The sequence below is a fragment of the Dendronephthya gigantea genome, unplaced genomic scaffold, assembly GCF_004324835.1.
Source record: "Dendronephthya gigantea isolate DGI-Jeju-01 unplaced genomic scaffold, DenGig_1.0 000038F, whole genome shotgun sequence".
Lineage (NCBI taxonomy): Eukaryota > Metazoa > Cnidaria > Anthozoa > Malacalcyonacea > Nephtheidae > Dendronephthya > Dendronephthya gigantea.
Genome location: NW_021163048.1, coordinates 272,009 through 296,947, shown reverse-complemented (window position 1 = coordinate 296,947; position 24,939 = coordinate 272,009). Strand labels below are relative to the sequence as shown.

At 36.2% G+C, this 24,939-nt stretch overlaps 3 protein-coding genes across 7 annotated transcripts; all 3 read left to right on the top strand.

Moving 5' to 3' along the window:
- The first annotated feature begins 738 nt into the window (after positions 1 to 738).
- On the top strand, positions 739 to 15,891 carry LOC114526264 (nipped-B-like protein). Of its 4 annotated transcripts, none has more exons than XM_028547813.1 (48): positions 739 to 828; positions 1,062 to 1,222; positions 1,543 to 1,705; positions 1,796 to 1,905; positions 2,194 to 2,313; positions 2,407 to 2,532; positions 2,694 to 2,807; positions 2,881 to 3,522; positions 3,857 to 3,955; positions 4,151 to 4,251; positions 4,347 to 4,433; positions 4,587 to 4,815; positions 4,987 to 5,138; positions 5,235 to 5,315; positions 5,448 to 5,548; positions 5,665 to 5,791; positions 5,901 to 5,983; positions 6,145 to 6,280; positions 6,606 to 6,752; positions 6,962 to 7,006; positions 7,076 to 7,165; positions 7,255 to 7,451; positions 7,568 to 7,670; positions 7,779 to 7,877; positions 8,081 to 8,227; positions 8,383 to 8,517; positions 8,816 to 8,923; positions 9,048 to 9,101; positions 9,257 to 9,380; positions 9,730 to 9,869; positions 10,024 to 10,164; positions 10,415 to 10,508; positions 10,590 to 10,741; positions 10,959 to 11,049; positions 11,131 to 11,237; positions 11,382 to 11,448; positions 11,521 to 11,575; positions 11,804 to 11,939; positions 12,069 to 12,176; positions 12,480 to 12,536; positions 13,306 to 13,440; positions 13,597 to 13,743; positions 14,014 to 14,086; positions 14,289 to 14,403; positions 14,520 to 14,679; positions 14,758 to 14,862; positions 15,152 to 15,268; positions 15,534 to 15,891. In XM_028547813.1, exons 2-48 carry the CDS (start codon positions 1,159 to 1,161, stop codon positions 15,603 to 15,605), a joined length of 5,856 nt encoding a protein of 1,951 aa, XP_028403614.1. In that variant the 5' UTR covers positions 739 to 828; positions 1,062 to 1,158; the 3' UTR covers positions 15,606 to 15,891. The 4 variants fall into 4 exon arrangements, with proteins under 4 accessions (XP_028403614.1, XP_028403611.1, XP_028403612.1 ...); XM_028547810.1 differs by having other exon boundaries at positions 10,956 to 11,049; XM_028547811.1 differs by having other exon boundaries at positions 1,024 to 1,222; positions 10,956 to 11,049.
- Positions 15,892 to 16,550: 659 nt separating this feature from the next.
- LOC114526451 lies at positions 16,551 to 19,684 on the top strand. Its single transcript, XM_028548053.1, has 3 exons — positions 16,551 to 17,439; positions 17,606 to 18,279; positions 18,453 to 19,684. Exons 1-3 carry the CDS (start codon positions 16,658 to 16,660, stop codon positions 19,592 to 19,594), a joined length of 2,598 nt encoding a protein of 865 aa, XP_028403854.1. The 5' UTR covers positions 16,551 to 16,657; the 3' UTR covers positions 19,595 to 19,684.
- Positions 19,685 to 19,842: 158 nt separating this feature from the next.
- LOC114526326 (general transcription factor IIF subunit 1-like) lies at positions 19,843 to 24,938 on the top strand. Of its 2 annotated transcripts, XM_028547907.1 has the most exons (11): positions 19,843 to 19,935; positions 20,219 to 20,310; positions 20,513 to 20,579; positions 20,738 to 20,928; positions 21,380 to 21,671; positions 21,949 to 22,024; positions 22,411 to 22,548; positions 22,828 to 23,055; positions 23,268 to 23,411; positions 23,603 to 23,991; positions 24,348 to 24,938. In XM_028547907.1, the coding sequence occupies exons 1-10, from the start codon at positions 19,870 to 19,872 to the stop codon at positions 23,971 to 23,973; spliced, it is 1,665 nt and encodes a 554-aa protein (XP_028403708.1). In that variant the 5' UTR covers positions 19,843 to 19,869; the 3' UTR covers positions 23,974 to 23,991; positions 24,348 to 24,938. The 2 variants fall into 2 exon arrangements, with proteins under 2 accessions (XP_028403708.1, XP_028403707.1); XM_028547906.1 differs by having other exon boundaries at positions 23,603 to 24,938.
- The last annotated feature ends 1 nt before the right edge of the window (position 24,939 follows it).

Here is a 24,939-nt window from a genome sequence, read left to right as displayed (position 1 = left end):
ATGAAATGTGACATTAGGCCCATGACATTAGGCTTTTTTGTGTAAGATTATGTCGTACTCCACCGTCTTGTTGCCGAAACTCTGGGTAAATGTTTATCGCAAATTCAACTCAATTTTAAATTCAATTTTAATGCCAATGATTCGACCATGGTCGAATACGCCATTTTCCGGCAGACTCGACCATGGTCGAATACGCCATTTTCCGGCAGACTCGACCATGGTCGAATACGCCATTTTTTGGCCAATTCGACCATGGTCGTGTTCGCCATTTTTCGGCCAATTCGACCATGGTCGTATTCGCCATTTTCCGGCCAATTCGACCATGGTCGAATTCGTCATTTTCCGGCCAATTCGATTATTCGACCATGGTCGAATTCGTCATTTTCCGGCCAATTCGACCATGGTCGAATTCGTCATTTTCCGGCCAGTTCGACCATGGTTGAATTCGTCATTTTCCGGCCAATTCGACCATGGTCGAATTCGTCATTTTCCGGCCAATTCGACCATGGTCGAATTCGCCATTTTCTGGCGAACTCGACCATGGTCGAAAACGCAGTTTTCCGGGCCAGGTGATCATGCGGTGACTGTGGCGGACCGGCGGTTATGTTCAATGAGAATATATCAGAATATATTATATATGAGATTGAACTTCAATCTCCATCCAGTAAATACCGCGAAGGTCTGCATTTAAATTCCCGGATGCAAATTTCAAGTAAAATTTTTTCGCGCGCATTTATAATGGCCGCCATTTCAAGTGCGGGGAAATTTGTATCACATTATATTTGTAATAAAACTTGATATATGGAACTGTAGGTGTACTCCAAAGATGTAAGTGTTTGACTTATAATGTTTTTTAAAAAATGGGCTCCGTTTGAGGTATTTAGATGCGCATTTGTGTTTTAAACACGTAGACACACGGAGAGCACTTTTATTGTGTCAAGTTGCTGTTTTGATTCATTAGGTTCATGTCACGTTTAATTAGATATCTTTTGCATTGTGTTAAATTCCCTCTGTGCTTTTAAGGTGTTACCACCAGCACTTAGATAGTTGTGTTTCTTTAGTACAGAAACAAATTATCGGATTTCTATCAATGAAGAAAATGGTATTTTAAACCTGAGGCTTTGTGTTGTCTGTGATCTTTGGATATCAGTTTGCAAAATGAGCAAAGAGGCACAAAATGTCCCAATAGTTACCCTTGCTGGTGTTGCTAATATTGGTGATTGTAAGTATCTATATATAGGAATGCTGCTGTGTAGTTAACAATGAACAACTAGGAAAAACAAGTTTATTATTTGTAGTAGGAAAAACCTAGACCAAAAGCATTGGAATTAATTCAAAAGCAAACTCACCAGAGTGTAAAGTTTGCAGAAAACATTTTATATTAGCTAGACATCCTAGAGTCTCTGTGATTGCAATATATGCAAGTGGCAGGGCATCTCATAAAAACAGTTTCTTGACATACATGCACATCGTGTCCACTTAGACAATTAGGGATGCAAGATCATGTGTAGTACTGCTTATTATTTTTATATTATCTCATAGTTTTGTCAGAGCTGCCTTTGCCAAAGAAGACAAAGAAAGAAGCTATCAGTTTATTTCCCAACAACAAAACCAGTTCAGATGCTTGGAAAATTATCTCAAAGCATGACATGACACTGGCTACGCAGCTGGCTAATGCCCTTAATCAAGTTAACACAGATCACTTGTATGTTGTACTTTAAAATACAAAAACTAATTTTGAGGGCACATTTGGCATGCATAATATTGAATGCATAATAAATCTCACCCTATTTAGAAAACTAAAAGATAGTGTTGCAGATAATGCAAAGGATGTTGCAAGAAATACTGATCCAAAATTGATGAAATTGTTGTCCCAGCATATTTCTTATCTGTTTAAGTCTAGAGGTAACTATTTTATACATGTATTGGCATGGTTTAATGGCAAATACAGAGATGAATGAAGTTGCCCAATTGCCTAGATGCTAGACTTGCTACAAGTCAACTCTTTAAACCCACACGCGAGCTTGAGCGACCAAGCGTAGCGAGGACGCAACCATGGCCTTTTTCATCTAGGGAGGCTTTTAGACCTAAACACCTTCATAATTTATCTATTATATTTCATGCAGTCACCGGACCAATTTGATTAACCAATACTTGCTGTAGCTTTATAGTATGTTTTTGTATGTGTTACAGGTCAGCCTCACCAGCAGTCTGATTTTTCTATAAATTCTATGATGGGAAATACTGGAAGAACTTCAATGATGAATGGCCAAGCTGGGTTACACGAACAACAAGTAGCCTCATCACAACAAGGTAATCCATAATTCAAACAACAGTCTTTTACCAACTAATGCCTAAAAGTGTTACTAAGCATAAAATGAAGACGCTTCTATTTGTTGCTCAAAGGTCAGAGTTACTACTCCCAGATGAATACCCCTATACATGATCTTTCACCATTAAAAACAAGAAGTATGAGGACAAATTCAGCAACACCATCTAATCCAAGAAACCAGAATTATGAATCAATGCAAGGTATGTATATATTTTCTTAACAAATTAGACATGCATCTTTGTGAAATATAATTTTACTGTCAGGGTCCAATGTAATCTTGTTGATCTGTGTTTAGGTAAGTCGTTTTGACTTAGTAGCAGTATTGCTAACTATGATTCTGTGTTTGTTGCATTTGTTAAAGATGCTCACTCTAGTGTAAGCAGACATAAACATGCAAAACCAAATCAAGAGTTTTCTCCACTAAAGACAAGAGGGATGAGAACAGACTTGCACAATAGCAGTAGACAACTGCATGGTGAGAAAATAATAATAAACTAAAGTATTTTCTGCCAAATTTTATAGCTTCCTGTTATTGCCACTCTCTTTAGGGGCTACACCTGGTTGGCCTGCAATGGCCAATGAATACGACAATTCAAATCAATCAAACATTCCAAGAAATTTAAACAGTTTACAAGCATTTAATGATAGTTTCACAGATTCAAATAAACAGGCAGAATTAGCAAGAAATGGATACATCACTTCCAGTCGAGATAAACTTGAATCACCACGAGCTGAATTTTCAAATCTTAGCAGCAATGTTTCTGATGAAAGACATTCTCATGCTTCTAAGAAACACAAAAAATCGAAGAAACATAAATTAAACGAGGGTGATGATGAATATATGGATGGTGGTATTCAAGTTCAGCCGAATGCTCTTGCAACTGAGAATGTTTCGGTAGTTGATTCAAGCGAGAATTTCTTTAGAAGAAATGAGAAACAATTAATACCAAAAATAATTTTATCAAGAAACGCAGCAGATTCGAATAAATTCATCGTGAAGGAGAATGCAACAAATTCAGAGAACAGTCTAAAAAGAAGAAGGTTGACCTCGGAGGATAGTGGTCAGAATTTACCAGATAACAAACGATCGAAAAATGAGATTGGAGTTAATGATGAACTCCCAGTCCTAATCCCGTCAATTCCTATTAAGCTTGATAGGCGGTTATCAGCTCGTTCAGTGGATGTCTATGGTGAGTGTTATTTATTTGACCCATTTTCTTGCGTTACATCCAAGCTATTTATCTCAAAATACTTCTCTTCATTTTATCAAAGCTTCTCTGATCTCTCTACATGTGTTAACGGGACATTTCAAAGAACACTCAATCCACAAACGCACTTGTAATGTTTTCTGTGAAAATAATTTTATTTTTATATCCGTTTATACATATATTCATACATTTTTTAAAGCAATAGGCGTTACTATTTACAGTATTGCTTCTTCTCAATGGCCATTTTTATATGCGTAATAGTTCCTCATGTTTCACGCAAAGAAGCGGTAGAGTATAATCAATTATATTTATACAGATTATCGACAATCAACTTCATTCAAAAGATTCGCTGAAAACATGGAAAATATGTTTGACTTTGACGATGAATGTGATATTAGCAGCTCAATTGATAATGGTAAGCTACATACGTACAAGCGATAAACATGCATCAAGGCCGCGTTATTTCATGTGTTTTGGAACTAGCTGATTTGTCAAGTCAAGAGGACAGATTTCTATATTCTCTGTCTTCGGGGACCCCTTTCGCCATGCAATTACAACTTTTCGAAGCGTAACAACGCCTGATAATTTGATATCAACCACGTTTGTTTAGAATCGCAAGAAGTCGATGCAGAATTCCTTCTTACCAGAACCGCACTTTTAGATATGTGCACCGAAACTGCCAAACTAAAGTCAATGAACGTTCTTTCAAAGGTATTTGAATAGCTATAGCTACTAATTGGCGAGTTTTCCGAGATTTTGAAAACAGGAATGAATGAGTTAATTAAGATTGATTTATTCATTTATAGGTTGACGAGAATGATTTATCAAGATTGATTATAATAATGAAAAGGCATATTAAAGACGGTATTAAACTACAGTTAGCATCTGGTCAGGTAAGTTGTCGCGTGAGAACAAGCAGGCTTTTTCATTTGCTGAAAGCCAATTTTTATCTTTATATGACTGTGTAGTATACTTGCCTCCATGTGGCTGTAGCTATGTTTTGCAACTTTAAGATCAACAGGTCAAGCTAATTGTCTTCTTCACAGGATGACGACGAGGAACAAAAGATGTGGAAGGGTTTTTATATGGAGCGTATTTTACGTTCATTTGATGCGGCGTTATTGGTTCTACACATCATGACCGCCCCAGGAATGCCTAAGAAAGTCTACATAGAAGAAATTATCGAAATGATTGTATCTTTAATCAGATACAATCTACAACATAATATATTTCCCGAATATGATCCATTATATAAGGTTGAGCCTGACTCTAAAGGTATAAACTTTAAGATTGACTCTTTTTCCATATTTCCATAGAAATATATCAGTTTTCGACCGCATTACCTTTATTCACGCTATAGTTATATAACAGTTATTGTGTGTGTCTGTGTGAAAGCTTTAACCACAGCTTAGAAGTTGTTTAATTATTGTTCCTATTGTTTTATAGACTCTGGATTGATTTCAACCAAAGCAAAACGAGCAAGATCTGCAAATAAAGGAAAAATATTTGTCGAACTGTATAATAAGATCTGTACTGCTGTGTCGCTTTTGGGAGATTTAATGGACATTGAGAGACTGACGGATACTATTGTGTTACAGGTGACATTTACACTATATATGAAGATCTACGAATTTGACTGCTGGCCCGATACAAGCAACTATACCATATGTCCTTTCTAATCTATTTATATATAGGTGTCCAGTGTTGGAACGACACCATTCTTTGTGGAAAACGTCAGCGAATTGCAGCACAGTGCTCTTAAACTTGTTAGAACGGTAAGTTGATTATTGCACATACATACATACAGTATATATCTTTCAGCAAGGCAGACTTAGACTTAACAACATTATGAATTTCTCACATCGTTGTGATATATAGCTACTGACTACTACTCATGTGCATTTTAGACATTTCAAAAATATCTAAAGCACAGAGAGCTCATTTTAGAAGATATTTTCGCCTCACTGGCAAGATTACCATCAAGTAAAAGAAACTTACGAAGCTATCGGTAAGTTTCTGTTTTTGTACTTTCTTGCGTGGAGTTGCATGGGCAACACTTGGTAGTGTAGATCCATGGATTGTAAATTATTTTATTAACCTTAGCTCTATATATTTATTTAATAGTATTCAAGGAGATGACTATATTCAGATGGTGACAGCGTTAGTTCTGCAATTGATTCAATGTTCAGTAAAAATCAAAGAAAAGCCATCAGTAATCGAGGAAGAGGAGGCTTCACCTGAAGTACTCAAAGTGAGATATTTCATGAAATTTATATTTTGATACCAGATTACAGATAGTGTCAGAATGTATATAACCTTCCCTCCCTTTCCTCTGGCTGTAATTATATCTATTTCCGTAGATGGACAGAGAACTTGAGATTATTGGGTCGTATGAAAACGCTTTACGCACAGCTCAGAATTTCTTGTCTATGTTTTTAAACAAGTAAGTACATGTATAAACATATTACTTTCTCTTATATCATAAATGATATAAATTATACAAGTGAGTAGCTAATGATTTTGCTCAAATTTTTTTGCAAAATCCAAAAACGATCGCACTATACACTACAGTATATATATATATTATCTACAATATTCTCACAGATGTAACACCGTTGGTAAAGACGAGGAAGACTACCGCCCCTTGTTTGAAAATTTCTTGCAAGATTTGTTAGTTACTCTGAACAAGAATGACTGGCCTGCCTCCGAAGTGTTGCTGACATTGCTGGGTAGACTTCTTGTAAGTACAGACTACAGATGAATAGCATTACCATGCATGTATCCAGCAGTTTTTTTAAAGAGAAAATGCTTTTTAAAAATCTATAAACTATACCGTAAAATATATTTGAGTTATTTATAGTTTTACAGTAGTTTAGTATGGCCGATGTCGTATTCTGACATATACATAATAGATGAAAAGAGTGCATGGGTTATAGCCAGGATAACGAAGGGACGCTTGCAAATCTTGAATTTATCAAAAGAGTTTCGTAAGAGTTTTGTAACTGCATGTTAATTTTCCATACGACTTTTCCAAACGTTGAACAATAAACTATATATTAAAACAGGTGGTGACATTTGGCAATCGTTCTAATGATATGGGCTTGCGTGTCGCGTCTTTGGACTATCTTGGTGTTGTGGCTGCACATCTTCGTCGAAATTCGATGTTAAATAAAGAACAAGAACAAGAAGATCTCTTGGCAATCATATCTGAGGTATATACTATTGCATATGTATTAATGTATATACTATTGCATGGGTTTATCCTCCTACAATTGAATTACCTTGTCTCTCAATTACGTTAAAAATGCAGATAGACTATATAGGAACAGTGCAGTCATGAATTAAGTACTGTGTTTGTAGAATATAAGAGTAGAATATGTTGGTGTTCTTAGCCTTCAATGTTCTACGCGTGTATATTTAGATTACAGGCGACGAAGTTGCAGAACACGACGAAATCGTTGAATTGGTAAGTTGCTCATCTTGTAGTTTATATTTCGTGTTTACAAGCAAAAACTAAAACTGGAACTTTTGGTAGGAGGAAGCTGGTTTCAAAATTGAGCAGAAGCTACAGAAATATTTGTTAAAATATTTCCACGTGAAAGGGAAAAATGACCCTACATTATTGGTAAGTTTGAGTGGTTTTGCGTCGGGGTGATTTAACTTAATCTTAATCTCTTGGTTCAACATAATCTAAAACTTAATCTCACTTCTTAGCTTGCCAAGCAGTTTTACTTATGTCAGTGGATACGCGATAATCAAACAGAATTGGAGAAAGCATACAAAGCTACAGTTCCAAATGGAAACGATAATGATTTACAGCCGACCAACATTGGAGGTGACGATGTTACGTCTTTAGAGGCCAAAAAAGCATTTCTCTTTTCGCTTGTTGATGAAGATTGGCCACAGCTCAGGTATATTTCTATGTGATGTAGTTTTCCAGCATCGTGATTGACTGATCTATATGTAAATGAGTAATATTATATTGATAAAGTGAGTCATGCAATCACGCTGTATCTTACAAATGTAGAATTCCAAATGGTTTTCTGGATTATGAGAGAGCTAATTTGGTAGCTAAATATCTGACATCCAAGCGATCATTCCTCAAAAGTTTCGATGTTTATCTTCAACAGGTAACCGTTTTGTTAAAACACATTACGACTTCTGTCCATAGAGCTCTTTAAAATCAAATCGTATTTTTGTTGTATGCCACTGTATTAAGTTCTTGTTCATTACATTAGATCCTAAGAGTTCTTAACGAGACAGCAGTAGCTGTAAGAACGAAGGCGATGAAAGCTTTATCGTCAATAGTTGCTGTGGATCCAAGTATCTTAGCAAGGGTACGTTCACTGGCTTTGTTAATGCAAATCTTTTTTCTGTATATTATAACACCTCATTTCGTAAAAAAGATGGGTAATGGTAACAGCCACTCTGCTCCTGCACGCTGTCCCGGCCGAATAAAGGAGGTGAATATATAATTTTCAGCAACCTGGTATTGCAATAGTGAAGTATTGAAGTTCATGGTTGAATACGATTTATATAGGAAGACATGCAGAAAGGAGTTCATGGAAGATTTATGGATCAATCCACTAGTGTCCGTGAGGCCGCTGTTGAGTTAGTTGGTCGATTTATTTTAAATAAACCAGAGTTGACTCATCAGTATTATGAAATGATCATGGAAAGAATTTTGGTAAGCTTTTCATTGTCGAAGGTTTATCTCCATGTTTTTTCTAGCGAGCTTGTTTTCAAGAGCTGAGAATAAATTTAACTTGTTACTGCCTGCCTTTTTGTATATCAATTTCGAAATGTTTGTATCAGTGATGTCGAAGTACGTCGTGTTTTTAGGATACGGGTGTTAGTGTACGAAAGAGGGTGATAAAGATTTTGAAGGACATTTGTATTGCTCAACCCGACTTTCCTAAAATAACGGAGATATGCGTGAAGATGATCCGTAGAATACGAGATGCAGATGGGATAAAGGTGAGATTTTGATTATCTGAATAGTGATTTATTGCCCTCAAGTCGTGTACAGTCAGTGACGTAGCCAGCTTATTTTAGGTTGCTACAATAATTAAGTACTTTAGAAATGGATTATTTTCACATTTAACGAACATCAAACTATCAGCACAATGGGCCAAAATCGCCAGGCTGGCCGCACTGCTAACCATATTCTTTCACAAGTCATTTCTTCACCTCTATTCAAACATGATCTAAGAAAAGAGTCTTGTTAATTATTAAGTTATTATTGTTTGATTAATCTTGAATTTTGCTTTACAAGGAACTTATAACTAAAGTATTTCAACAAATGTGGTTCATTCCTTTGGAAAAAGGCAAGATGCAGCAAGATGATATTCTGTTAAAACGCGCAACAAATATTGCTGACGTGGTATGTTTTTGGTGCATAAATTTACTTTTGGATAATTTCATCAAAGAAAACTTATTTAAGTATATACCATTACCTAACCATTTAATATCTATATTGGTTATCCATTTTATTTTTGTCTTTCCAGGTTACAGCATTTGGAGAATCTGGATGCGAATGGTTACAGGAACTACTTGAAAATGTAGGTACATTATTTTTCCCCTCTGCAATGTACAAGTATGTGTTTTTTTCGTGGCCTCTTAAGTTCTAATTCATACTAACTACAACTGGTATTAATTTCAATTACAAGTTATGTGTAAAGTCGTGATTTTCAAAGCAAAATTTGAATAATTGCAGTTAATAAAGAACGACGATGAGTCGGATCATTTGACAGCTGGGGCGAAGCAAGTTCTTGAATCATGTTCACAAATTGTTGACTGTTTAGTAGACAGGCTGTTAACTATTGAAGAAAACGTTGTTGGTAAGTTTTCACATGCAATCATAAAAAACACAGGCACATTATACATCTTGCATTAATTCAATCCGTTACAAATTATTTATGTAGCATGTTGCATCTGTAGATGTTGGTTTCCTTGATATCGACATGCTCATCATCCCTATAGGAATAATATTTACCACCCTATTGCATGCATACAGTACATCAATTAAATCTTCAAGTTTTTAGTTCTTGATCAATTAAGTGCATTGTCAAACATTTGGCCTATTTCAAACGTGATTCTCTTGTGCTAAGCGCATAAGAATCCACGGAATCGGTTGAAGCACCTTATTCTAAACAGTATGTTCTCTTAACTATGTTTCTACAATTTCAGAGCAATCAGGTGGAAAAGCTTCAAATAGTCGTCGTTTAATTGGGTGTTTGACAACATTATACTTGATGAGTAAATTCCAACCGTCAATGTTAGTTCGTCACGCGGCTACACTACAGCCATACCTCAGCACAAAATGCAACGTAAGTACACCGTATAACCCGATTATATCTTGGAAATAAGATTATCGATTAGAATTTTCTTAGATGGTATTTGACTTTGATATTGGATCATTGATATTGGAAGATTGCTCATTTGGGTTTTTCGGTTTATTTATCGTTTGCTCTTTCCATTTAGACGCAAGGTGATCATCTTATTCTCCATTATGTTGCTCGTATATTGGAACTAGTGATTCCTCTTATAGAACATCCAGGTGAAGCATTCTTAGCAAGTATGGAAGAAGATCTAATGATGTTAATTCTTAAACAAGGACAGACGGTAAGTATCCAACAGAATCTTATTCCATCGTCACCTTCGACTTCCGCCTTAATAGCACTTAACAGAAACCATTTGCTTCGTTTTATATGTACATAATTGAAATGCGTGTTTTAAGAACATTCACAATGCTCCCAGTTTGGCCTCAAAAATCGGATCTGTCTGCCTTTGTTCTTCGTAGGATAGATATTCTTATATACTTGTGACAAATAGTATCAGTGACATCCTGAAGCAACTTTGTTTTGTTGCTTAGGTTGTTCAAAGTTGTATAGCTTGTCTCGCTGCTATTGTGAACAAAGTGACACATAATCATAAACTGGTGAAAGATTGTTTCCAAAGATATTTTGGTGAGCATAAAATCATTATATATTTCTTATCATAGCATCGTCATTCGTATATTAAAATATACTGTCTTTTTATCTCAACAGCAACTTTAATCCGCGCAAGGAATGAATTAATTCAGAATCAATCATCGACAATACTGAAATCTGACCGTCCATTGTTGAAAAGATCTCTGTTTACATTAGGCCTTCTTTGTAAACATTTTGATTCAGAGAATGACCTGAAGTCTCAGACCAATGTAAGTATACATAATATATAGATAAATATGTAAGTAATTTACAGTACATTGTTTTTTCTGATCGCTTATTCCTAGTCATGTGAATAACAACATATTTCCAAATTACTGTTATTTTGCAAAAGCGGTCTTCAAACAACAAAAGTTAGCACAATTTAGGAATCATGATCTTGAATGTATTAGTGTATTCATATTTTTATGTTTTTTTATCCTAAAGCAGGATTCCATTTCGCGTCAAGTCTACACCATTCTCATTTTCTTTGCCAAAAACAACGATGAAGAGATTTCTCAGAAGGCAATTATTGGTCTTGGTATGTCTTTGTTCCGCTGTGATTGTACTAGCCTGAATATTTTTTGTGTGTGGAAACTGACTTTCATTTGTCCCGTTTTAGGTTTTCTTTTTATCCGTTACCCTAAGTTTCTCCTGGAAGACGGTGCTCGGGATTTATATCAGAGAATTTTATCACCAACGCATCCGTCCTTAAGATTGAAACTGCAGGTACAGTAGCTATCAAAACATCACGCTTTAAAGTAATAGTATTGCCTATATTGGTCTTTGATTTGTATATTAAGAAACAACCTGTTGGACTTCACTTCTCCATGTCTTCGCATTGGAAACCTCCACTGTATTTCTTGATTCCAGGTTTTAAAAAATGTTCAACAACATTTGGTTGAAGAAGAGAATGCAATGACCGTGCGAGATTCAAGCTGTGAGTATATGAAGTGCATGAAAGAGAGTTTGTGACTGTTTGATTGTTTACAAGAGATTGCCTTCATTTTAGGGAAAGAGAAAGCAAACAAAGAAAATCTAAAGGAACTTGGGGATAGTTACTCTGGGTAAGCTTGTGCCTTCTGCGTGCTATCTACAGTTGCTATTGCATAGAGTTTTAGCATAGGCGGATATGAGAAGCTGCTTTAGTAATCAGTGTAGATAAAAATACAGCATCACTATGACCAAGGCTAAAGTTCTCCGGTGTGGGAAAAGTACACCCATTAAGGAGGTTTCAACATGGTTATCAAGTTGTATATTTCGAGTTAATACCATGCATATATCTTCCTTTTCAGAACAATCAGTGAGATCATGCAGCTGTATTTAAAACAAATGCTGGAAACGTTTTTGCACCCTCAATCCATGATCAGACTGTCAGCTCTCACTGTTGTGGATATGATATTGAGACAGGGATTAGTGCATCCAGTTCAGGTATATATGCAGGTCTGGGAAGATCGTGTACAATTTGTTAGCCTTAGCTCAGAGCTGATCTTGACTGTGACTTCTTCTAGTAGTTGTCACAGATTCTAAAATTCTGTAATACAAATCTACAAATTATAGTGTGTATCGTACCTTATTGCTATTGGTACGGATAGCGAACAAGGTGTGAGAACAAAAGCAGCACAAAGATTGGAGGAAATTGACAGTAAATATCCTGGATTTGTACAGGTAATTTATCGACCGCGGTTGTAGAGTTGGTCCAGTACAGTCGAACAACTTTATATTGGTCAGTCTGTTGGACCGTATATAATCAGTGCTGTAGTAATCTTTGACATGCACAGTAAGCTATGTAGCTGAAAACAATATTTTTCCATAGCCAGAAAGTCGCGATGTTTAAAAAAAATATTGCGGCAATATCTGATGCTGAGCAGTATTCAAACTGTATGTTCATAGTTAAGTATCCTAGCCAAATACAATACTGTATGCTGTGTAATCTACAATTGTTGAATGTATATCAATTTCCTTGTATAGATGAAAGCAATTGCGGGAGTTAAAATGGCCTTTGACTTGCAAAAAATTCTTCATAAGGTATTATCATTTAATATACTCAGATAAGGCCCAACGAGGCTAGGCGAGGCTTAGTGAATACTATGACTATAGTAACCTAACTAGTTATGCCCGCTGCGGATCGGTAGGGATGGAGACGGCAGTACGGCGAAGCGAACGAGGTTGGCGATGCGTAGTCTTTACTGTCATTTTCAATCATGCGTACGTCCATCAGATATGGAACCTAAACGGTACCCTCTCCATCCCGTGATCACACTGTCACACGGAATCACAGAAGTGAAAGCCGTGGAAGGAAAACATGAACACACGCGATGCACACATAGTAAATAATTCGATACATACCGTAGGAATCTTTGCAAACCAACTGAACCTAGAGAAGCTAAACTAAAAAACAATAAATGGAAACCATCCCCCGACGGGTGGAATGTCAGGGGAGGAAGGCGGGGCGAACGAAGTGATAAGATAATAAGCAGATAAACAACAAGGCAAGCCATATAAATACTAAGGCCCGGGGAAAATACCCCCGTGCCAAACACCCAACTAGGAACTCACGCGAGGGCCAACTCTTCGATATTAACTTCTTTTATTATACTAATAAATACATTAAGATATTAATATTAGTGCATGTGGTATAATTGTTTGGCAAAACGCACTTAAATACCTCCATTTAGTCGTCAATGTTGTGCTGAATGATGTGAAGTAGTTTGGATCTCTTACAAAATGAAATAACTGTAGACTTCCCACTGTACATCAATCACCTTCGTGTTTCATTTTCTTCTCTTTCTAATAGGACGAACCGTTTGTAAGAGGTTTTCGCGAAGAAAGCACGAGTCATCTTAGCCACCTTTACCTCATCCTTCGTTCAAATCGTCAACACAGGCGTTCTTTCTTGTTATCATTACTGAGAATGATTGATGATGAAAAAGTAAGTAAAACTTGTTTTGTTTCATTCGAAAGAATTCTTAAATTGTAAATGAAACTTTTACTGCAATTCTTCCGTCACATTTTGGTGTGTTTTTTATGTTTTTTGATGACAGATACAAAAACAACTAATCATGATTTTCTTTTTTACCACATATAGAAAACTGGTCTGAATGTGTTACTCTTTATCGTGGATAGTATGGCTTATTTCCCGTTTTCTACATTAGAAGAGCCGTTATTTATCATACACAATATTGATTCAAGGTTGTCATTTACTGGAATGAATATACTACAGTCATTTCAACAGGTAAGAGCGAACGAAGTTTTATATTTTACATTGGTATTCCACATGTTTTGATACAGAATATGCGACGACAGTTCTAGGATCCCTTGTCTGTGATAAGTGAAGAGAAAACATTTTATAAACCATAAAAAAGCAATGGACATCGCAAATGAGTTAGGATTAATATTCGTAAACTATACAAAGCTTACTAATAAATACGTTGCGTTTTACCCAAGTCTGTGTCATTGGGTGTTTTCAATAGAAATTTTTAAATTATGCCATTGTACATTGTAGGCCCTCACACCAGTTGCTACAGAGAATGGTGAAGTAAGTGACGACGTGGAGGAAAATGCTGAAAAAATTTTAGGTACATGAACCTTTATAATAAAGATTGAGTTCATAATTCTTTTCATCATCACTAGGCAAACCACTATGTAGCTATACTTAAAAATATAATCTGAACGAGAAAATCACGAGCATAAAGGCTCGTGCATATTCATTTGTACTTCTTTAATTAAGAAACTACTCCGAATGAAGACATTTTATAGTATTAATTTGTATGCTTTCAGAACGATTACCAACCGATCTTAAACAACTCGAAGACTGCTGGAAATTATGGCAAAACTGCATGCTCTTGCTTCACTTGCGACAGCATCTGAAAGAAACGTACAGTTTAAACGACAGGTTGGATTGCTGTCAATTGTCAAACCGCATATCCCCTATGCACTGTGTGCCTAATGAAAGAGATGAGTACGTATCTATCCTTGACTTTCATTTACGTTTTTCTCATTCGTTTACAGCAAGTGTCGGAAATATTCACCTTCAGAACCAAGTAAAACATACGACAAAGGGATAACGAGAAAGCCCGGTGTTAAATTTTATCCTGACCAACCAATCTCGTGTCTTGAAGCAGGATGCATCTTGCCGTCCAGGGAGGAAATCGTTGATCAATATTTGGAGGTGTGTAAATATTTAATGTAATGTGTAATGTAATGCCATACACGAAATGATGTAATAACAATCATTGATCGTTGTTAGTTTAAAATGATGATAATGAATTTGGACAAATCAGAAGATGACAGTGATCATGATTCCACAGGGCGAGACAGTCCACCTGCTGATGCTAGTGGTGAAAACTGTCAGGTATTTTGTAACCATTATTTGCACTAAATTCCACCGTCCCGTTTTATGATTGCAAACCACACAGTTTATCAGTATACGTCTGGGCAGGGCGATATATCCTGTCGGTTTACAAGTTTTAAATCTGAACGTTGTTATCATAACTAGGACATTTTTGTATCCTTATAAAGGTGCAGTTTCATGGTTCATACTTTTTTAAAAAACCAAAATGATTTTATCGATGTTGAAAACTTTTCCTAGGCTAGTGAAGACAAGGTCGTAGATTCTGACTGTTTTATTTGTTTTATTTAAGGAATCTGGTCAAAACAGAGAAAAACGGCCAGCAAAAAGTCGTAAAACTCCTGGTAGAAAAACGCCATCGAGCAGCAAAGCGAGACCGAAGCCCAGATCTAAGAAAAAACGCAAAAAAATATCCTTTGATTGACGTTTTGTACTTTTAACCTTCTCGTGAGCTATTTAATTGTTTTCCCCCTTTTCCCCCGATAATTTTCACACGTCCCTTCCATCGTTAAACCCTCCTCCCTTTGAATGAGGTAGGGTAAAGAGTACTGGAGTGTGTTATGAAACGTGTGATAGTTTGTGCACTAGACTGTAGTAATAGAGTGGTGTAAACATATTGGAAACATTTTTTAATATCAAGGATATGTCCATATTTTTACCTTAACTGTTTCTACATGACGTTCGATGCCAGTGATGTTTCCGACAATGAATTCACTTCAGAAGATATGACATACGTTCCAAGATAACTTGTTCATCGTTTCAATTTTCATGATTCATAAAGTGTAAATATATCAAATACTTTATTTTGTTTTGTTAATATTTATACATTTAGTTGTACAAAGGCGATATTTTATTGTAAATACTGTTACGTATGATCCAAATATGTTCTATATATACCCTGGTGCTGCACTTTTTGATTTTAACTCGTTGTTTTTAACTTTATTCATAAATTGATTACAAGGTGCACCGGGAACTATATTTTTATGTGTTAAAACCAATGTTGAATTAAAGTTTGAATAAAATTTTGAGCATGAAGGGTCATAAATGTGTGAAATGGTCATGAATATCTGGTACTTGTTAGGGCTCTTCAAAAGGGGGACGCAGCTTTTTCTCTCTTTCACGCAGCGTCAAAGCATAGAGTATCTCTGAGTATGTCTTTGTCTGCCACTGATCTATATGATTGCACTGCACTGTGTTCAACGAAGGGCCTGCGGAGGAGGCAGTGTCTTTGTGTGAAAAAACTTTGAATGGACCTTTTGCATAATAGACCAACTTACGATCTAGTTAACAAGAAGGAAATAAATCACCACAGCTAAAAAGCGCATACCGAAATTAGCATAATTGTCAAGTTTGGCCGCGAAATGTCAAGTATTACGGAAAATATAGCCACGCAAAGTAGCCAATTTTGTATACTTTTTTACTACGTCCGGAAGTGTTTAACTAATTTAGTTACATACTTCCGGTCGTAGTAAAAAAGCATACAAAACTGCCAACTTCGCAAGGCTATATTTTCCATACTTTACAATATTTTGCAGCCAAACTTGGTAATTTTACTAAATTTAGTTTGCACTTTTCGGAAATTTCCTTTTTGCTGCCTAATTCAAAAGTTGGTCTATTATGCAAAAGGTCCAATCCGGGGAATCACGCATGCGTAGTGTGGCTCAGCTATCTTTGAATTTGAATCGGTGAGGTGAGGGAATAGAGAAGAGGAGAAAGGAGATTATTCAGTCATAGTTTATAGTTACACTGGTTCAATAGTACCAAATTGGTAAATAGCAGCTAAATACACATTTCTATAATGTCCTGTTTCAGTATTGGTCGACGTTCTTTACTAAATTTGAGGATACGTCCAGCGCAGCGTTACGGCAATTCCACCACCACAAGCACAGTTCCCGAAATAAAGAAACTGTACATCAGAAATGTTTTCAAAGATAATCCTTCTGCGAAATATTATGCACTCACAGTTATCGCTGTAGCTACTGGCACGACCTACTATGTTTACAACAAGAGACAAAAGACAAAATTCATTTTGAAATTGCTTTCAAGTGCTCCAAGCCACTTTACTGTCCCACAAGATACTGAAATTGATAAACTAAGGTCTTTTCTGGATAGACAGGGCAGTTTACACCAAGTGTCAATATCTGGACCACTAGGATCAGGAAAAACACAGCTAGCCAGATTACTAGCCGAAAATTTGAATGAAACCCGAAGGGAAAGCTTTCAATTTAAATTATGGCCAAAAGATGAAATCACATTCAGTTTGTTTGCTAAGACCAAAGAGTCGCTGTTATCAAGTTTAAAAGAACTTGCTAGTAAATTAGGTTGTGAAAAAGATGAAGTTAAGCTGGATTGTTGTAATTTAGACAAGCAACTTGATGTTTTTAGCCAAGTTGTTAAGGAAAAATTGAAGCAGAAGACATGTTGGATACTGGTCATTGATGATCTTGATGAAGACAAGGATTTAACAAAGTGGTTACCAGATTCTGCGTGGGGGAATGGTTATGTCATATACACCATAAATTCAGAGTGCACTGGTCATTCAGATAATAAAAAGCATTTTGCAAACCTATCCCTAAACCAGTAAGTATTTTGATTGGTGCATTTTTACTTTATTTTGAGACCAAATCATAAAATCTTAAATATATCTATTGAAATAAAAAATGTCTAGGATTACTTTTTGACCAGAATTAACATTTTACTAGGCACATTTTCACTAAAACTTGCCTTTGCTAAATTTTATGTTTAGAATAACAAGTGAATCTGCAAAACAGATCTTTTCTGGTATCACAGGAGAAAATTGTGATGAAAACCTTTTAAACCTGCTCCAGTATAATCCATTGTCAATTGCTTGCACTGCAATATATTTTCAGTGTAAAGTTCAACAAAATAAGAACTACAGTCATGAAAATCTTTACACAGACATTGAGCAAACTCTAAAGCAGTTACAAAAAGATAATCCAGATTTTAACCAGCTTTGGATTATTCAGACCAGTTCAGTAGCTCTAGCTACCAAAGTTTTAGGAGAAAATTCTCCTGAACTTCTTCATGTCTTTGACTTTCTTGGCTCTTGCAATGTTAATAAACCATTGCCTGTGAGTATGTTTTCACATCATCTTAAAACATCCGAATATCATGTGCAAATGAAACCTGAGGAAGCAGCTGAACAATTTGTGAATAATGAAGAGGCAAACTTATCAGTAAATCCCAGTTTTGAACACGAACATAATCTATGGTCATTCCGTGGTATTGTTGATCGTTCAGTCAAGTTATATGAAAGAATCAAACTTGAAGTAGATGCCATTAGAAGTCTATTTGGTTATGGAGATGCAGCATTGGGAATTCAATCCAAACCAGCCTCAGATGGTCTAGATGCCATTCGTTCATGCCCATTATTTCTTGTATCACATGAGCCAATGGCTGGTAAGTTTTTAGAGAATGTAATGCATCAATTGAGGTATTGAACTGCCTAAAATAGACAAAAACTCTTTCTGATGTTTTGACCTAATACTCTTTGTCATAGGTCGAAATATGGAGTAGTGTTTTCGTCTATTTCAAGCGATCATTCTATTCACGTATTATATTTTCTCTTTCAGATATCGAAGTTATAACCACTCATCCTATTGTGCACAATGTCCTTCGACAAGTATTTCTAAATATCACGATTCCGTTACTGGAGCAACAACATTTGCTCCTTGCTGAAAGAAAACATCAACAAAAGTCATATTTTGGTCGGTTGCGAAGCTTCGATCCCCAAGCGTCGTTAGCGGAATATCGCAGAGGATTAGGAGATGTTCAATCGTTGAAAAGTGATGAAGAGAATTTTACCTTTACCTGCGTTGGCAGTATTCTTGATTCTAAAGAAGACGACGATAGCGTTAGCCAAGCCCAAAGTATCTCGAGACATTTTCAAGAACACTTGGGTCGTGTTGTAGATTCTCTTAGCTGCCACTATCGTATTGCTGGCGGCGACAGCAATGTCATGGTTTCCAGGTCCTTGTTACTGCCTCATCTTGAAAGTATCGCCCAGGAAAGAAATCTAACAGCTGCGAGCAAAGCCCAAGTTTATCGCACGATGGCAAACATCCATTCCGAAGTGTTTGCAGATAATGCTTCCAGTATGCGGCTTTTGAACGAGGCTTATGCTATCACCAAAGAACGGTATGGTGAAGACAGTCTGGAAATCGCAGGAATACTGACTGACCAAGCTGAACTCTGCAGTGCAACGGAGAAACTCGATCAAAGTAAAGTGCTATTGGAACGTGCGGTTGAGATATATCAGAAGGATATCAAAACTTCCCAGACCAACAAACAACCATTCCACTATGGTAAAGCTCTGGTCGCACTAGGCGTAGCATGTGGTAGTCTTGGTGACACAGGTCGTTCTAAAGATCTGTTGGAGAAAGGGTTGATGGAATTACAAAATGCTGCTCCTGAAGATCCTCAAGCCAAAGAAAACAAATGGTTTGCAGCTGAAATCAGTAGCGCGGTCACTTATCTTGGTCATGCTTATATCGCACTGGGTAAAATAAATCAAGGTCGTAAGTTGCTAGAACTGGCTCTTATTGGCCACCAGAATGTGCACGGTGATACACATCAAGAAGTCATTCGTACTCTGACTACACTAAGTATTGCACATGCCATGCAGGGGAACAGTCAGGAAAGCAAGAGACTGAGAAACGAAGCTGGAAAAATTCAGAAAAAATTAGATATAAGGACACCATTGTTTTTACAATGAGAACTTTGTTCTAAGAAATATTTGTATTTGATATGAACCATTTTTAAAGGGTTCCGTATTGTTTTGTTTTAAAGGATGTGTTTTCATACATTATAGACGTATAAAAAAATTTAAAAAAAAAACAGCAATTGGGTGTTATATAGTTCACATTTTGTCCTCGTCCAGGCTACGACAATTTGCGCACACTTATCTACCCAGCATCCTCTAACTTTACCTTACATGACGTACGAAGAGGCATTGACAGGCATTGATAAATGAAAAATATTTGAAACAAAATGGCAGATAAAAAAGCTTCATTTTTACAAGGACCGATACCATTGAAGCCCACATCAAGTTTAATGGTAAACACTATATTACCAACGTGTTTTAATTTTTTTGAATTATTGCAATGGTTAAACTGAGGAACGTAAGATTGTGTGCCTCAAAATTAAAGACTATCTGCCATTGTTTCCTGTTAATTCATCCAAAATTATCTTTGTTATTTTGCCTTTTCCCAGACTCTTAGGTTTGGTCAGTGCAGGGAATGTATTCCACACAATTTATGAAAAAACAATAAATCTATAACATTTAAAAAGTACTGCCCCAGTTATAATGTTGTATAATACAGGGTAAAATGTTTTTCAGTCAAAAGCATCCTCATCTCTTGGAAGTAAAACAGCTGTGCCTTTTAATGCAGAGAATTATAACTCATTTTCTGTGAAAGTTCCAACAAATAGGTGCGTTTCTCATATATAGTCTGATCTGTGACTATTAACTTATTGATAACACCATCATTTATCACCTTTCAAGATCTTATCATTTCAGCTTTACTTGTAAATATCATATTTTTTATTATGACTGCAAATTCATTTCTGGTATCCATACCTTACCAAGAACTCAAACAGTGAAATTTAACCTTTGTTTGGTTGGGATCTTTAGAGATGTGAAGAAACGTCATTCAATCATGAAGTTCAATACAAAAGTTGATGTATCTTCCATTAGCAAGGTATGTTCTCAAAAAAAAACTTATGACAAGCAAGTGAATAGATTTTCTAAAATCATGTCTAAAATTTGGCAGAAGATAAATAGCATTTCTAATATCTTGCTGGTAATTTTACTCTACTTACTAAAATCACCCCAATCATATTCTTCAAAATACATCAGGCTCATATGCAACGCCAAAGAACCACAACTGAATTCAAAGAAGAAGAAATGCCCAAATTTGGTGCTGGAAGTGAATACGGTCGTGAACAGAGGTTGGAAGCAAAGAGGAAGAGACGAGGTTATTTCAAGAAAGAAATAAAAGATGAAGATTTACCGTGGCTTTTGAAAACTGGTGGAAAAGGTGGAAAGACGTAAGATTGTTATTCTCAGATCCTTAATTCAAACAGAGAATGGCAGTTATCCATGTTCCCAGCATTTCTCAATTCTGCTATTGTGATCCTCATGCAAAATGTTTCTGCAGTCTATTGTAGTAATAATATCTATAAATTATCAAATATGTTTATTAAAATGATGACATTTAGGTCAGAAGCGCTAGGGGTTTTTGCACATCACAATTACACACACACAACCCACTCACAGCAATTAAATATGCGAACCTCAATGAATCTTTCAGGTCACACCTTGCTGTATATATGCGGAAGAAAGACTGCGGTTAAAATTGTGTGCTTGAAATATCTCTTCCTTTTGCAATAGAGATGTTGCAATAATTTTGCTGCACTGCTCTGCAGCTAATATATTCAACTGACCTTATTCAAGTTATTTTTTCTTATATGAGTGTTGACCAGGAAGTTCTTTTTGTAGGTACAAAGGAATTAAAGAACCATACATGAACCAAAATGCAGCATATTATATTTTCACACAAGCTGATGATGGATCATTTGAAGCTTATCCAGTTGATTCACAGTATAGATTTACTCCAGTAATAAACTATAGAACATTAACTGCTGATGAGGCAGAGGAAGAATTTTCATTGAGAAATAAAACAATCAATTATTTCTCATTAATGGTGAAAAAACGACTCACTGACACCGAGGAAAAGGCTGCGGACGAAGAGATTGTAATACCTAAAGTCAAATCAAAAGTTGATAAGCTGGTGAGTTTTTATATTGAGGCTGGTGAGTTGGTCCCTGATGGAGGCTGCTGAGTTGGTCTCGTATTACGCTTTGATAGATATGAACGAGTGGGTAAGTGGGTTACTGATGTTCATCAGAGCATTCGTAACTGTTCACTCGTTCACATCTTTCGAGAGAAGAAAATTGTTGACAAACTGCATGAGGACAATAGAAAGTTTAAATTCCAAATCTCTATGGAAATCCAAAAGTATAGATTCTACGTATATATTATGGAACGGTTTTAATTCAATGATTTAGCAAATCTACAATGATGATGATTTGGAGGACATGTCGAATGATGAAGGAGATGATGAACAGGAACATTTAGATGAAGGTACTCTCATTAGGATATAGAGCTTTCTCACAATTATATTCATATTTGATCGGCTCTACAGCGACGTCTTGTGCACTATTGCCGAGCCGATTTGGAAGAGATCTGTTGTGTTTCCTATTTGAATTTATATCGGGCTAATTATATCAAAACAACGTTAATGCGTAGTTATTGTAACCAGCATGGTTCGTTAAAGATTCACCTTATCTAGAGTTCATCTGTCATTAACAGTATGTTGACTAATATGCAGTGGCTGAACCTTTCAGGAACAAAATGTTGATCTATAAAGGACAGTGATTGATATTCGCACGTGTATCTAGTCGGACACTCATTTATTTGCATGGCCAGCTTTTTTTACATAGCACAACGACATTGTTTTCTGTATTTAGAAAAGTTTCAAAAAGCGAAAAAAAAATTGGGTAAGACAAAGAAATCAGAAAATGAAGATAATGGAAGTGATTTTGAGGAAATGGAAGATGGTTATGAAGATTCAAAAGAGATGGATTATTCAGAAACCTCGTCCTCAGGTTGTGCATTACCCTGAAGTTTATATCCTGAAAATTTGTTTATATTCCCTATTCTTTTATATTAACTCAACCACAACAGTGAGATTTAAAAAAAAGTATATTAATGTGCTGAAGTACAGTTAGTACTTTGGGCATTCTTAGAATCTTAGAATGGGCAAATTTGGGTGAAATGTAGAATGTAACTCCTGAGTCGTACAGTCTAGTAACAAGCGAGTGTATTACTAGTATTCGGTCTGACTGCTGTGAACATGCTATCTTTAATTTGTTTTGTTCCGACAGATGAAGAGCTTGAAAAGAAACAAGCTGATACAAAACCTCAAGCTGAAGACGATTTGAATGCACAACTAAATCCCGACAGTGAGGATGATAGTGAATTAGAAGAAGACAGATTAAGTAAGGGAGGATTGTTGTTGAAAGATATGTTGAAACAAAATGATGATAGTTCTGATGATGAAGATGATGAAGAGATTGATGAGGATCAAACAAAATCTGCTGTTCTTCTGCAAGGTATGTTTCACTTAAAGGTTTCACTTAAAATAATATCTGAAGTCCTTCCGCAAGGTTCCTGAAAATCCCTTTAAAGATATCCGGCAATACCCCTATGCAAGGTTTGCCCGGCAGCTGTACTTGTCAACAGCTTCGCCGAATATTTTTAACGTATGAAATTAATGTGACTATTCTGTCGTAAATGCTCGAACTGAACCAACGAATCTGTCTAGGTCAGAAAAAGAAAGGCAAGAAAGCTGGAAGTGGCTCGAGCACGTCATCAAGCAGCAGGTCTGACACCCCGACTAAAGGCATTGAATCCACTGACAAAACTATCGTTGATGCCGCTAAGAAACTGAAGGATATAAATTCGCCAGGTAAAGCAGAGTAAAAAGTCATCTTTTTAGATAATGTACCATCTCCAACGATTCACAAGCCCTTTATCATTACAACCAACTCTTATCTTACTATACTAAAATTTTACATGCTTTATCATTTTGGCGTATTTCAAAGCTACAAATCCTTACTACCAGAAATAAGCGTATAGGGCATCGTTTGTTTTTTCTAGCTCGGTCTGGAAAGAAGCGTTCAAAAAATTCCCCAGGTGATGAAACCCCGAGTAAAAAAGCTCGTAAAGACACTGAAAGTCCAATCCATCGCTCAGCCAGCGGCAGTTCACTCGCCTCACGTGCCCTTGGTGAACCCGAGAGACCCGGGTCCCGGGGATCACCAGACGTTGGAATCACCGAGGAGGCAGTTCGCCGGTATCTGTCACATAAACCAATGACAACAAAAGATTTATTAAAGAAATTTAAAACAAAGAAAACAGGTTTAACCAGTGAACAAACGGTACAACAGATTGGGACGATATTGAAGAAACTTAATCCAGTACAGAAAATGATCAAGGGAAAATTGTTTTTATCTTTGAAACGAAGTTAGATGATAACTTGATATGTAGTAAGTATTGTTTTAGGTTGTAACATGTGAATAAAACACGGTCATCATCTTGACGCTACCTAGCCTAACATAAAAAACCGATTAACATCCCCCTGACATTATTGTGCTTCTAAACACATCACCAAGATTTGTCACGAAAACAAAATAAAGGAAGTTCATGCCAAGGGCGCTTTCTCTCATTATTTATATCGTAGTTAGTGGCTGAAAGTCGTGTTGGACTAGACGCTAGTCCGAAGACCCTCCTTTGTAAAAATCCTTTGAAAATTTACTAAAGATATGAAATGTGTGATACTGCTTAAAGAATGAGAATAACCCATGGGCTTTGCAATACATTTATGACACCTTTTTTTCTACAGTAAAATTTTATTTCCAATAAATCTGCTAAATCGTGATGACAAAGATAATCCAATGCAAAGATACCTAATATCTACAACCAATATTGTGCCAGAGACATGATGGCATCATCGCAAAGTTGCAAGCACGTTCAGTTCGTATCTTGTGTTAAGCCTGACCGCGGTTAATTCTATTAAGCGTGGCCTTACTGACTGTCTACGACAATGAAAACCAGGTTTTCATCTTGGTTCACACTTGTCCTAAGAATCTGGGTTCCTTTTGTTTGAATTCACTAGTGCGTAAAATGCTTTGTCTATCAGAAATTAATACAATAGATCCCCGATTCTTAGGACCTAGTGTGAACCAGGTCTCAGTTGTGTGTTTTCAAACGTTTAACGTATTGTAATATTATAAGTAAAATATATTTTCATTCGAAAGTTGCCATGCAAGAATATTTCTTTCAGTTTTTATAATTTTAGAACTTAATATTATTTATCTATGTAAATTCTATATTACAAAAATGATGGGAAAGTCGCCTATAACATTTACATATAAATGTTAATAAGACTTTATATATACTATGGTAATGCAAATAAACAGGTGCGAATATCCAAT

Excerpts from the sequence above, each read along its gene's own strand:
- LOC114526264 (XM_028547810.1), top strand. The coding sequence starts at position 1,159 with ATGAGCAAAGAGGCACAAAATGTCCCAATAGTTACCCTTGCTGGTGTT. Across the intron at positions 4,816-4,986 it reads GGTTGAGCCTGACTCTAAAG|ACTCTGGATTGATTTCAACC; the intron begins GTATAAACTTTA and ends ATTGTTTTATAG. Across the intron at positions 6,281-6,605 it reads CATTGCTGGGTAGACTTCTT|GTGGTGACATTTGGCAATCG; the intron begins GTAAGTACAGAC and ends ATATTAAAACAG.
- LOC114526451 (XM_028548053.1), top strand. The coding sequence starts at position 16,658 with ATGTCCTGTTTCAGTATTGGTCGACGTTCTTTACTAAATTTGAGGATA. Across the intron at positions 17,440-17,605 it reads GCAAACCTATCCCTAAACCA|AATAACAAGTGAATCTGCAA; the intron begins GTAAGTATTTTG and ends TTTTATGTTTAG. Across the intron at positions 18,280-18,452 it reads ATCACATGAGCCAATGGCTG|ATATCGAAGTTATAACCACT; the intron begins GTAAGTTTTTAG and ends TTTCTCTTTCAG.
- LOC114526326 (XM_028547907.1), top strand. The coding sequence starts at position 19,870 with ATGGCAGATAAAAAAGCTTCATTTTTACAAGGACCGATACCATTGAAG. Across the intron at positions 19,936-20,218 it reads AGCCCACATCAAGTTTAATG|TCAAAAGCATCCTCATCTCT; the intron begins GTAAACACTATA and ends AATGTTTTTCAG. Across the intron at positions 22,549-22,827 it reads TTCAGAAACCTCGTCCTCAG|ATGAAGAGCTTGAAAAGAAA; the intron begins GTTGTGCATTAC and ends TTGTTCCGACAG.